General features: G+C 44.1%; 1 protein-coding gene across 1 annotated transcript in view; it reads left to right on the top strand.

The window, feature by feature from the left end:
- Nucleotides 1–8,256, top strand: part of sptbn5 (spectrin, beta, non-erythrocytic 5) — a 35,403-nt gene extending 27,147 nt beyond the window's left edge. The window contains exons 62-79 of the mRNA XM_069717714.1: nt 285–471; nt 632–700; nt 808–951; nt 1,125–1,321; nt 1,410–1,614; nt 1,697–1,876; nt 1,965–2,120; nt 2,200–2,417; nt 2,603–2,792; nt 2,880–3,056; nt 3,353–3,460; nt 3,865–4,740; nt 4,815–4,883; nt 5,201–5,284; nt 5,727–5,818; nt 6,194–6,310; nt 7,665–7,861; nt 8,084–8,256. Of these exons, the coding sequence (XP_069573815.1) occupies nt 285–471; nt 632–700; nt 808–951; nt 1,125–1,321; nt 1,410–1,614; nt 1,697–1,876; nt 1,965–2,120; nt 2,200–2,417; nt 2,603–2,792; nt 2,880–3,056; nt 3,353–3,460; nt 3,865–4,740; nt 4,815–4,883; nt 5,201–5,284; nt 5,727–5,818; nt 6,194–6,310; nt 7,665–7,861; nt 8,084–8,169 (3,352 nt within the window). The 3' untranslated portion in view covers nt 8,170–8,256. The remainder of the gene's footprint in view (nt 1–284; nt 472–631; nt 701–807; nt 952–1,124; nt 1,322–1,409; nt 1,615–1,696; nt 1,877–1,964; nt 2,121–2,199; nt 2,418–2,602; nt 2,793–2,879; nt 3,057–3,352; nt 3,461–3,864; nt 4,741–4,814; nt 4,884–5,200; nt 5,285–5,726; nt 5,819–6,193; nt 6,311–7,664; nt 7,862–8,083) is intronic.
- Nucleotides 8,257–12,869: the final 4,613 nt, after the last annotated feature.

Here is a 12,869-nt window from a genome sequence, read left to right as displayed (position 1 = left end):
TTATACAAAGGAAAAATATGTCACTAATGGAGAAACAGCAAATGTTTGAAGCCTATTTAACAATGTTTCACTTAACAGCAGCGTCTTACATACAGTCATACTAATGATGTTTAAAGTTGGTAGGTATCAGTGTATTGTCTGGTGGCCTTTTTGTTGTTCTTTTAAATACCCTTAGCATACCAGCTAACAGGAAATATACACTCTGTCTCAATAAAGTCACTGTAGTGTGTATATTCATTTTAAAACACCAGATGTACTCACATCAGTTGTATCTGCTCTGTCAGATACAACAATCTGTCGGGGCCCATGCAGAGTCGTAGGGACACCCTGGAGGCCTGGCAGGTTCTGTTCCAGTTCTACAGAGACCTGGAGGAGGAGGTGGCCTGGCTGAGCGAAAGGCTGCCCTCCATCACTGCCAAAGACTGGGGGAGCTCCCTGAGCAGCAGCCAGCATCTGCTCCACAAACACCAGGTAAACCACGGACAGCTCAGTGACGCTGCTCATTAGTTGTTTGGTCTATAAATGATCAGAGAGTAGTTAAAACATCTAAAAAAAATTTAAATGATCCACATTTAGGCTTGTTTATGTTCTGTTCATTGAAGGAAATGTTTATACATAATTATTTTGTCAGGCTATGACGCAAGAGATCTCAAGCCGCGCCCCATTGGTCCAGGCCGTCCAGGAGGCGGGGCGTAGTCTGGTGAGTGAGCATCAGCTCTTCAGTTTCAGTGCCAGATTTAGCCATTGCTAAAGCTGCAACCTCTTGGATATGCACTGTGAATCTTATAATATAATCGACGCCCTCAGGTCAGAGGTCGTCACTTTGCATCTCACGACATCCGGGAGCGTCTGGAGGACCTAAAGAGTCTCCACGAGGAGCTGACCATGGAGGCAGAGAAGAAGGGGAAGCTCCTGCAGGAGGCAGTCAGCATCCACACCTTCCTCGCAGAGGTAACAGCAGCAAGACAGACAAGATGTGATCATATAATAATGAATGGTGAAGCGTGTGGGAGACTGTCCTCAAACTGAACAAATTAATAGAAATGTCTGGAGGTATGTAGTAGATTTGGTTATTCGTGTGTGTGTGCGTGTGCGTGTGCGTGCGCGCGTTTGTGTGTGTGGAGGTGTCGGAGCTGCAGCTGTGGTTGGAGGAGCAGCGGGCAGGTTTGGAGTCTCGGGACTGTGGGAGGAGCGAGGAGGTGACGGAGGCTCTGCTGAGGAAGCTGGACTCTGTGGATGTGGAGCTGGAGAACCAAAGGAGGACGGTGGAGAGGCTGCGGGAGAGCGGCGCGTCGCTGCAGCACCTCGGACACCCCAACTGGTTTGTAACATCCCGGGTAATATTTCCGTTTTTTTTTGTTTTTTTTTAAATATTAACTTGACAGAACAGAAGAATGTCCCCGTTTCAGCCGCCTGATCTGCGACTCTCTCCCTGCTGTCTTCAAACACTTCGAGACTCTCCTCAAACTGTCCGCATCTCGTCGCGCTGCTCTGGAAGATCAACTCCGTCTCTACGTGTTTGAGAGGGAGGCCAAAGAACTACAAACATGGCTGACATCCAAGAGGACAGTGGCAGAGTCTGAGGACTGCGGACAGGATCTGGAGGATGTAGAAGTGAGTCTCATGACAGCAAGAATGACTTTATTGAAGTTTGAACCGAGCTGATGTTCTCATCTGCCCTTCCCTCGTTCTGCAGGTTCTTCAGAAGAAGCTGGAGGTTCTGGTGTCGGAGGTGTCTGGTTTGGGTCGCAGCAGGCTGACCTCGGTGCAGCAGCTGGGTCGGGGCCTGCAGCAGGACGGTCAGGCACGTAGGAGGGACGATGCCCTCAGCCGGCTGTGGGAAGAGCTCAACAGCAGCATCAGGACCAGAGAGCAGGTATAGATGTGATGAGCAGGGTACTTCAGGATGAGTCACAGTTTTGGTTTGAGATGGTGAGAGCGATGGCTTGTCTTGTTTCCTCCAGAATCTGCAGGCGGCGAGGGAAGTTCATCAGTTTAATCACGACGTGGATGAGCTGAAGGGCTGGATGGCCGAGAAGGAGGCTGTACTGGACTCGGAGGACCAGGGCCACGACCTGCACTCCATCCTGACTCTACTGAGACAACACGAGGCTCTGGAGGTAGGAACAGGCACCCAAACACAGAGGCATGACAGCAGAACAAGAATTTACCTGCCTTGTTGTCAATGTCTCCCATCAGAGAGACCTGGTTCTGATCTCTGAGGAGGTGACCAAGAGCAGAGAGGAGGGCCGGGCCCTGAGCCGACAGCAGCCTCAGGCCAGATCCTCCGTGACTCAGCGGCTGGAGGAGCTGGAGGCCTGCTGGACCAGCATCCAGGACAAGGCCTCCCAGCGCCGGGCCAGACTGGGCCAGGCTGAAGACGTGCAGAGATACCTTTCCCAGTGGACTGAACTCATGTAGGTTCTCTAAACATTTGACTTTTGGATCAAATAATCATTTCAGCTCTAGAATAAGCAAATCATTTTTATATCAGTAAATGCATTTAACGGAACTAAATCTGCATGTTTATTTCAGTACCGGAACAGTTTTGTAGGCTTGGATGTTCAGTAATTTATAGATCACTTCCTGTCTGGTGTCCCAGGGCCTGGCTGAGGGAGATGCTGTCTCTGGTGCGAGGAGATGCTCAGAGCAGGGAGGGAAGCGACCTGGAGCAGCTCATTAAAAAACACGAGGAGCACCGGGTTCAGATTGACAGGCAGCTCAGCAAATCACAGGCTGTGAAAGACGAAGGAACGAGGCTGATTGAGGACGGAAATTTCATGTCCCAGGAGGTAACACAGCCACATGTATCATATGAAGAAGGCAGAACAGTCGTTATCCGATCCTATTTCGCATTCCTCCTCTTCTTCGTCCCCCAGGTGGAGGAGCATATCTGTGAGCTGGAGGAGTTGGAGGTACGGGTGGAGAAGATTTGGGAGGAGACCAGGCTGCTGTATGAGGAGGAGCTGGAGATTTCACTCCTGCAGAGGGAGCTGGAGCAGGCCGAGCACTGGCTGAGCTCCTATGAAAGCACGCTGATGGCTGAGGACTACGGGGTACGATAAAATAGTTCAATCTGCAGGAAGCTCAGGGATTTTGCCCCAATATATGCTGTTTTGTTCAACTATTTGTTGAACAAAATCTGTACAAAGGAGGTTGAAAAAGTTTGGACGACCCATAGAGAAACGAGCTACATTAATAGGAAATACAGCAGGCTGAAATAAACATACTGTTCTTTACTGTGGGAACACAGTAGGACTGCAGGTTTCAAATACAACATTCATAACGTGGCATTAAAACTTATCGTTACTAGAAGATTTTCAGAATCAGGTTGTTCTTCTGGTTCCTGCAGGACTCCGTGTCTGATGTTCTGGAGCTCCTCAAGAGGCAGGAGGACTTGGAGGCCATGATCCAGGCCCAGAGCGAGCGCTTCATCGCACTGCAGAAGAAGAAAACACAGGTCAGTTCACCAACTTTTGTTTCTTCACAACAGAAAGTGCCTCACAATGAAATGTTAAGGGTGCCATATTGTCTTTATTGAGATACACAAAGATGTTACTGTGAATGACATTTTCATTGTTGACTCAGTCATTCTACAGGTTCAGAAAATGCCGAGCTTCCATTCCTTAGGCATTTCACTCTGGTCTTGATGTTTTATACACTTTTTTTTTTCCTCTCCTGTTTTTAATTTTTTTGATTTTAACAGAACTTGAATTTTAAATATTCATTGTACTTAGATGTACATATAAATGCCATGCTTTAGCTGCTTTACTTTTTTACAACGGCAGAGAATGGAGGTTGAACCTGAAGCTGTAAAACACAATTTTCTCATCCTCAAACTTTGTGTTTTGTTTTTGATGCCAGAGAGAAAAGAGACTGGGTCTTCATGGAGACGAGGAGAAGGACCTCCAGTACAGACGGCCTCCAGCCAGAGTGTCCTCCCTGAGGAGTAAACCATTGGAACCGAGGACCCCGCGGACGTCCTCGTCCAGAGACATTGTACGTGGGGTCAGCAGTGGCAGGCAGACAGACAGAACGATCAGACCGTCCACACTGGACAAGAAAACAGACGGTCTCACCGCCTCTGTCAGCCCCCCTTCGAGCCCGTCTCCGGACCCCGGACCAGAATCAAAAAGACGAATTACCAGAAAGAGTCTAGAAGAATTAGCTGACAGTCCTCCTGTTGGTCCCAGCGTGACTGTAAAGACCTGGAGAAATCCAATAAGACACTCCAGCCTAAATCCGGATTCCGTCCTTAGATCATCAGCTGACTCCTCTTCTCCGAAGCCTCCTCAGTCTCCTCCACCCTCGTCTCCCACACCTCCTCATCCCAGATCCAAACCTCCTGTGTCTCCAAAGCCCAGACTCACTTCCCTGGAGCGGACATTCAAACTCGACTCTGAACCTCCACACCAACCGGAGAGACCCACTACACTGTCCGACTCACCTCCACTGATCAGACCTCTTGTTGCTCCCACTCAACTGCCACTTCCACCTGTCGCAGAACGACGTATTCCTCCGAAATTGGCAACGCTTTCGATGAGAAAACATGAACTAAGTGAGCCACCTGATGTTCCTAATTCTCCAACTGCACCTGCTGCTCGACAGGTTATGCCACCCGACTCCCTGAAAGATGCACCAATCACAAAGGAGGAGACTGAATCGCCTGACTTTGCTCCTCCTTCCTCTCCGTGGCGACACAGGAAGTCGAATCTGCCAGAGGAACAACCGGGACATGAGGTAAAAAACTGTTATAATCATTTACATGAATCATTATCGTCACCCACATGTACTCACAGCTGTGATGGTGTCAGGTGATGGCGGTACAGCCGATCAGGATGGAGGGGAAGCTGGAGATCAAGCTGAAACAAGGAGCAAACAAGGTGGGAAACTTTTTGTGTGTCTCATCAGATATGACTAATGAACAGTTTTCATATTCAACGGAATTTCATGGATAGACTGAAAACTCCACAAAGAATGCTTTTAATTTGAAGTTCAAGTAAAATAACTTCAGCAACGTCAAGAAAAACTTTGACATTTGAGAAAAGCCGCAGCAAAGTTTGTACGTATTTATCAGACTAAATTACCCTTAAAAAGAAATCAGTAGGGAACTATCGCTTCTTCAGTGCACTTGAAAAAAACACTCAAACAGAACAAAGAAAGCAGGTGAGGCGCCGGCTGACTCCTCTATTTGTTGCAGGGTCTGGAGCACTGGGAGGAGGTGATTGCTGTTCTGGAGGGAGAAACTCTGAGCCTGTTTAATGACACCGCAGCTGCCACCGCGGTAGGAAACACTAAACCATAGACCGAATATAAAACACGGACATGCCCTCCGCGACGTCGCACATAGCTTTCATGAAGAGCGGTTTTGAAGCTCAGCTCAAAGTGTCAGGCTGATGCCATCTTGGTCGTAGTGTTACAAATTCACAGCATCGTGGTTCACAATATTTCCAGACAAAAAAAATACTTTTTTGCCTTTAATTTTGATAGTTGTGGAGTCCTTAAATGAAGAATAATTAAATGTAGTTGGCAAAAGGTTTTAATGTCGCTTAATTTAAAGCGTGTCAACACAGGAAAAGGAAATGTTGTTCCTCATGGACCACAAAATAAATGCAAACAAACACAAATCATCAAAAATATTTTAAAAAAGAGGCCCAAACACCACGATTCCTATCCTCTGATCTCACCAAGGTTCGAAACAGTGACTGTGTGTTGTGTTTCCACAGAGGGCCTCTAGGTGGCCTCCTATCAACATGGCTGGAGCGGTTTGCAAAGAGAATACTTTCTACAGGAGGAAGGAGAACACCTTTAAACTGATGTAAGAGCTGCAAAAGCCACCGACTCTTTACGCAAAGTAAACATGTTCGAGTTTCCAGTTAGAAATAACATCTCATGCATGTTGTACGACAGTGTTTGATATACAGGATATTCCAGCACATTATTAAAACTGAAAGATGTTTACACTCGCGGCTGCACGGTTTCATCAGTTGGAATTAATGTATTAATGTGCTTGTCTTTTGCACCATTTTGTTTGGAAACTTTGGAACTCGACATACATTTTCCACATTTTCTTCAAAAGCATTTTAGTTTAATGTTGTATTTTGTTTTTTTTGTTTTTTTACTAAATTGTATATGTTTTTTTCTGGTGAAAGGTTTATTTTGCCTTACCTGTGATGTGTTTTTTTTCCTTCAGACTAGAGGATGGCAGTCAGTATCTGTTCGCAGCATCCAGCAGGGAGCTCCAGCTGCTTTGGGTGAAGAAGCTCCAGAACTGCCCCAAATCTGCCAGCAGCGACTCGGACGACTCTGGGTGAGCGCAGACCCAACATCGTACCTCAGTACACTTTAGAGACCCTGTTTCTTGTGCTTCCCGGGCTTTTATGAATTGACATCATGAACGTACAGCAGCGAGAGTAAAAAGGCGAGAAACGGACTGAAGGTCAATTTCCTGAGTGGAGACTCGGAGAAATTGTTAGCAAATCGATAAAAGCGCGATCAGGATTGGTCTGTTGGTCGGACGGTTCAACATTTCAATGTTTTAATAAATGTATTGACTAAACCATACAAACATGCAATACTTTACAAAGAACATTTAAATATGATGAGCATGAAAAAAAAATACAAAAAAAGGTTTGACTATGTTCTTATGTAGAGATTTTCTGTGAGGCCTAACTGTTGAAAAGCTGAGGGTTGATTAACAGGAGTTAAACTAATTACGGACAGTCTTCTACAAAATGTGCCTCCTGAAAATACCATTAGAAGATGTCAAAAAAATAAATTAAAAAAAAAACTTAATGAACAACCAGAAATAAAAATACTTATTTAAATATTTAAGAAAGTATAAGACAAATTTAGTAATTTTGTTCAGTGTCAACTTGAGGTTTTGCGCAACAATATCTTTGCCATATTCGCAGCCTTATTATTCCCGCTTTGGTCTCAAGAAACAAAATGCGTCCAACGGAAAGCTGCTCCTACAAAAGCATTTTTCGAGGTCGCCGAGGACGTTTGTCAGTCACCAGACTTTGATGAGGTCCCAGGCTGCCTGCAGTGGTTTCCTTATAACTGAGTCAGGTAATTTGACTTCGACTTTCACATCTACCTGTTCACACTGAGCACTGTGGGGGACGGCGGGCACCTCTCAGGTGGGTGAGAGGCCGTAGAAATGAAACTCGCTGCCAGCGGGATTTTTCTTTAATGACGTACTTTGACAAGGTGAATTACATTCAGCGGGAGCACAATGGTGGGGAAACACTCCGTAACGCAGCTACAGGTCTATTCGGCTCTCATGCATGCGCTGATTTAGTTTGCGGCGTAGAGATAAAATGTACAGTGCTGCAGCGGCAACGTGAACACAGCAGTCATAAAATGATTTTTTTCCGCAGCACGGATATGGTGTTTTTATTTAAGAGGTGTAGAAATAGAATTGTGAAAAGGAGACGCTGTGGTTTTCACAGCACTCGGCATCGGAGATGTTTGGTTGACTGACCAGATGTTGAAGTCCTGAGCTCATGGTGGGATTGCTGGTTTGAGAGCTGTGTCCTAACTCCTCTGTCAGCTAAACTAGCAGCTTTTGCATTTGATGAACCACTTAAAATAAATTGATAGTCAGAATACAGTTTGTACGATGGAAACTCAAAAATGAATGACAGCTCATTGTTGTTCAGGAGAGCGTCGTCCGTCAACCTCAGTCTGGAGAAGCTGGCTGATGCTCCGGATGATTTGTCCTCGCCCCGACCTCTCAGCAGGAGAGCAGAGAGCCTGGACAGACAGTCATCCACGGAGGGCCCTCCTCCTCCTAAACCCCCCCACACCTACTACAACCAACACTCCTACCCTGACGGAGGGGCGGTCAGGACTGCAGGTGAGATGACAAAGCATCCAATAACCGCTTTTAGTCAAGTGTCAGAGGAAGCGCAGAGAAACCTAAAATCAAAAGCAGATTTATGACAAACGAGGCTAAAACTTGACACCTGCTTTTTACACAGCAGAAAATGAAACCATCAACGACCGGATCATCGGTGAGAATTTGATTCTGATGAATCTGTGTGGATATTTGTTCTGACTGGAACTTTTTTCACTGCAGGTTCACTGAGCCGCCAAGTTCAACCTCCGTCAGTGCCACCTCTTCCTCCTCCCCCTCCCCCAACTCCCAGGACCCGTCCACCGTGAACCCCCAGGTAACAGAGGACACCATAACCAGAGACAAGCCGAGGAGCAGCGTCTTCAGAAAGTTTTTCAATAAGAAGTAGTCCTCTCCTTTCCTTCCCGCCCACCATTCAGTTTTTAACATTAATATCAAAATAATTTGTTTTAACACTGACAATGGTGACACAACATCTTGACATGTCTCTACAGGGGATGTCATAAAAATTGTTTCAGATGCCAAGTAAAAAAAAATGTCTTTGAGTGCTTTGAGCAAAGTTTCACAGGATGCCTTCCAGAAAACAGAGAACTGAATGATGTGTTGTCGCTTTGTAATTTGCCTTAATCTGAACCGTCTGATGTTACTGGAAACTAGAATTGACTCAGGAATGATCCAAAGTGAACATTTGTGACCAATTTGAAGAAATTCCCTCAAAGCGTTCCTGAAAAATTGCGTTCACAGGCAAGATTTAATGTGAGGTGAAAGAGACCTTGACCATTGACCTTTCAAACACCAAAATTCAATCAGGTCATCGTTGGTACTAAGTGAATGGTTTTGCCGAATTTAAACGAATTCCCTTAAGGTGTTCTTGAGATATCGCGTTCACGAACTCGGGACAGCGCGGCGGCATCACAAAATAACCTTTCCATAAAACAAGATGACGAATGAGAGCAGAGACCCAACAGAACCGTGGAGTGCCGAGGTGATTTTAAAGCCCCAGTTTGAGACCAAGAGGTTATTATCTGCACAGTCGCAGAGCGTCGCGGCTCAACGTCGTTTCCGAAACGTCCCCTCAGATCGGGGTCGAAAGGCAGAAAACCTGCCGTCTCTGATCCAAAGTCCTGAAGGCTGCCGACGGGTCATCGTCTCTGCAGCAGCGACAGACGGATCTTAATGATGTGTTTACATTGGCTCTAATGAGAATCTGCTCCCCCGCCTGGTCTGAAATAGTCTGAAGTGACTCCGTGAGAAGAATTCGCGATCTTTGCCTTTTCAAAAGTGACACTCTCTCTAAATGACAGCGAATCAATTCGAGCAAATTTGTCACATTTAGCGGGAGAAAAGGTTTGTGGAGACGTTGTTTAGCGGGGATGATGCTACGCATTTTTAAAAGATGAACTTTGCTTAATGAATCAGTGTTGTTGTTTTCCTTTGTCTGAAGGAACGCCATTTATTTATTAATGAGCGACGAATCCAAACATCTTCAGACTCATCCTCTCCTACATTCAACCAGATCAATAAGTGAATCATTAGAACTAACGAGTTCGATTGAGACGAGAAGAAATCGTTTGGGAAATGAAATGAAAGTCAATTGAAGTGTTTGAGGGAGAGTCGTTCAGTTAAACTCATTCCAGCTCAGGAGTCAAAAACATCTGACGTAACTCCAACATTTTATCTGCTGCTGTTCCTGCAGATCAGATCAGCACAATGATATTTTATCTGTTTTATTGATTACTGAGATTCCTGCTTTGCATTTACGTTCTACCAGATTGTTCAACTCCAGAACTTTACAGCTGATTGGATTGCTTTAATAAAAAAAATGTCCATGTTGCATAATTGACCTCCTCATCCTGTTCGTGTGAAAACAGTCAATATATTGATTCATGGAGCCAGAATGTGGAGTGTTCATGCTCAGGGGTCAGAGGTCATCCGTCCGAGTGAGCCTGCAACCGCAATGTCAGGCTTCACTCCCAAAGCTGCACCAAGTATCATCATCCTAACAACTACGAGGGGCAATCATAAAGTTCAGAGACGGTTCCTGTTGTGCACAAACGGAGCGCAGCACCGTGACGTTCACAACGCAGGAGAAAGCTGCAAATATCACGAGTAAGTATTCCAAGTTGCGTCTCTTGATTAACAATCAGCACCTGAGTTGCACGTTTTTGTGACCACTGGTTCGGGAGCATTTTGGATTTCACACGCTGTTGCGCTGCCACTTTGTCATAGTGGCCACTTGTGGTACTGCAAGGACACTTCCACTGTGGCCCAGAAAGCAAAACTCCTTCATGGGGGGGATGATTAGTCTGATGTGGTGCGAATTGTTGACCCAGGCTTAAAAAAAAAAAACCTGGAGGTGGATGGACTATAACAGCAGAAAACTGCCTCAGGTTTCACTCCTGTCAGCTAGGAACAGAAATCTGAGGCTGCAGCGGGAACAGTCTCATTAACATTGGACTGTTTAAGGTGGAAAAATGGAGTCTGGTCTGATGGATCTCCATTTCTGCTGAGGCTGCAGATGGTATCTATGGAGACAACCTGCCTGTTGTCAACAGTGTAATGTTGTAAATGTTTTCTTGGACACTTTGAGCCCCTTAATAACACCAGCAAACAAATAACAAACATGGTCTGAATACCACATCCTATCTAAGTGTTGACGGAGACCCTTTGTGACCACAGTTGAACATCTTCTAATGGCCTCCTTCCAGCAGGATGATGCACCAGGTCACACTGACTGCTTTCATGAACATGGCAGTAAGTTCAGCAGCATGATTGTGCAGCTGACAATTTTGCGGAAATTTTGTAAAGCATCAACATTTAGCAGAGTCTCAGATGGTTTCTTCATCAAAGAACTGCGAGACAAGTAAAGCCAGACCCAGTGGTGGTCTGCTGTTCCTAATTAAGTGCTCCTTAAGTGGAATCTTACTTAATAAATCAGCTGAACCGGGTTCTGCCAGACCTGCGTGTGTAAACATGTGTCGTACCTCCTCTCTGCCTCATGGCGTCGCTGTCGGTGCAGGAATGAGCCTCCGGTCCTCCTCCCGGTGCTCCCGGTTTGAACCTGCGGCCTCCAGCCGGCAGATTGTCCGGTTCAGAAGTTTATTTTCAGCGCTTGACATTGATTGAACCATTAACCCCGCGGCGCCAACACAGCTAATGATTTTTGCTGCTTGTTGCTGAGGCGCAGGACAGCAGGCACTTCTGTCTGTCGGCCTCCCCTCTCACTTTTCTGATGCCCTTTATTTTCATCATCTTGTTGTGAAACAGGGACTTAACCATCGAGAATTCAAGTTTTATTTTTATTTTTTTTATTCTGCTGGAGTTTTTCTTTAATTTGTTTTCACATATCAACTGGATTTCGGTTTCAAATCAAACTCAAAAACAAACGTGAGGAAATCTACGCACCTTTACCAACAGGCATGTGTTTTATTGTGATCCCAAAGCGAATTTGTAATTCAAATGTTCTCAAAAAAATAGGTTTGATTAATATGGAAATACACGCGATTAGATTCAATAAGGAAATAAAAGGCACTAAAACTATTTAAAAAAAATACAGCAAAGTAAAAAGAATCGAATAAAACCTGGAAACATCTAGTAGTTATTCCTTAATATGAATTAATAAAATGCAAATGTTATCTTGTAGACGCCATCTTGAGTTCTGTTTTTAAGATAACTATTTTATAGCCTATTAAAAGGTGTAAAATGTCCCTTCATGCTGCACATTTAAGGAGAATTTAAGGCTTTAAATGCAGTTTTAGTTGCGGGAGTTTTGAAGCATTATTCGGGCCCCCTGCTCGTTCCTGAGGCTCTTTGTGCTGCTGAATTTGAGCGTCAGTGTAGAAACATGTGCGTGACCGCCAGGCTTTACTGTTAATGTCTATTTTTCTGCGGTGTCAGGCACATTTTTGTCCCTCCAGGCCTCCCCCTCCCCTCCCCCCGTCTGATTCGCGTTTCAACATTCAGCTCACGGCGACAGAAGAAACCGAAACGAGCAGAGAAAAGACGCAGCAGGGACCCCGTGACAAACCAGTCCACCTTCTGCTCAAAATAACCAGTTCAACCAGTTAAATGTGCCAAAATATAACAGAGATTTTTAAGAAAGGACAAATTTAAGCAAAAAAAAAAAAAAAGTGTTTTTACTTAAGAAATAAGATTTTCTCATTGATTATTTTCTGCAGACTGAAGCTGCTTCTTGGTGGATTTTTATTCTTTTTTTTTTTTCACTTTTCAAACTTTGCAGAAGAAACGCACATTTCTTTTGCAAAATAGTAATAACTAGCCTCTATTTTCGGCGTTTTTTAGCGGATTTTTAACAACCTGAAATTACACACAGGCCATTCTTAAATGCTGCTAAATATATTTAAAGTCAAGGTCGAGTTGTTAATTGTTTTAGACCACAAAATACAATTTGAATGCAAAAAAAACAACAACAACATGTTCCTTCTTCATGTTTCTTGACGTGGAGAAACATTAATTGAGGTAATATTTACAGGAAAATAATTTAGTTTTTGATTATTTCTGTTGGTTATGTGGGGCTTAAAAGGGGCTGAATATGAATTAAAAACAGGTATTCTGTTTTTAATTTGAATTCTCATGAGCTCATTAAAGGTTTTGTTTTAATTTTCCTTTTAATAAACTGAAGCCTCTAATATCTTAAAATTTTGTAAAGGAAACATTTTACTGGTTTAAACAAAAATACTATAAAGATCATAATAAATGTAACGACAATGTGGCACCAAAAAACGGTGTGAATATTACACAAATAATCAGATTACTGTAAAACACAACAAAACGCAAAGCTTCCACAAAAAGAATGTCAGGATTTTATTTACCCAGAAGAAATCAACTTAAAAATGAAGAAAATTACCATTTATGAATGTTATTTCTGTGATGTTAAACTTTTTTACAGTGAGTTGTTTTTTAAATCAGATTGGGACCCACAGAAACGTTTATCTGACACACTGTCAGCATTTTATAGTTATTGGTCACAAATTATCCTTATTTCACA

This window comes from Brachyistius frenatus, unplaced genomic scaffold, assembly GCF_029030835.1.
Source record: "Brachyistius frenatus isolate BFR_SWC_R1_liver_20210118 unplaced genomic scaffold, ASM2903083v1 Contig_178, whole genome shotgun sequence".
NCBI lineage: Eukaryota > Metazoa > Chordata > Actinopteri > Embiotocidae > Brachyistius > Brachyistius frenatus.
The sequence above is the reverse complement of the archived record's forward strand: the minus strand, read 5'-3'. Positions and strand labels throughout refer to the sequence as shown.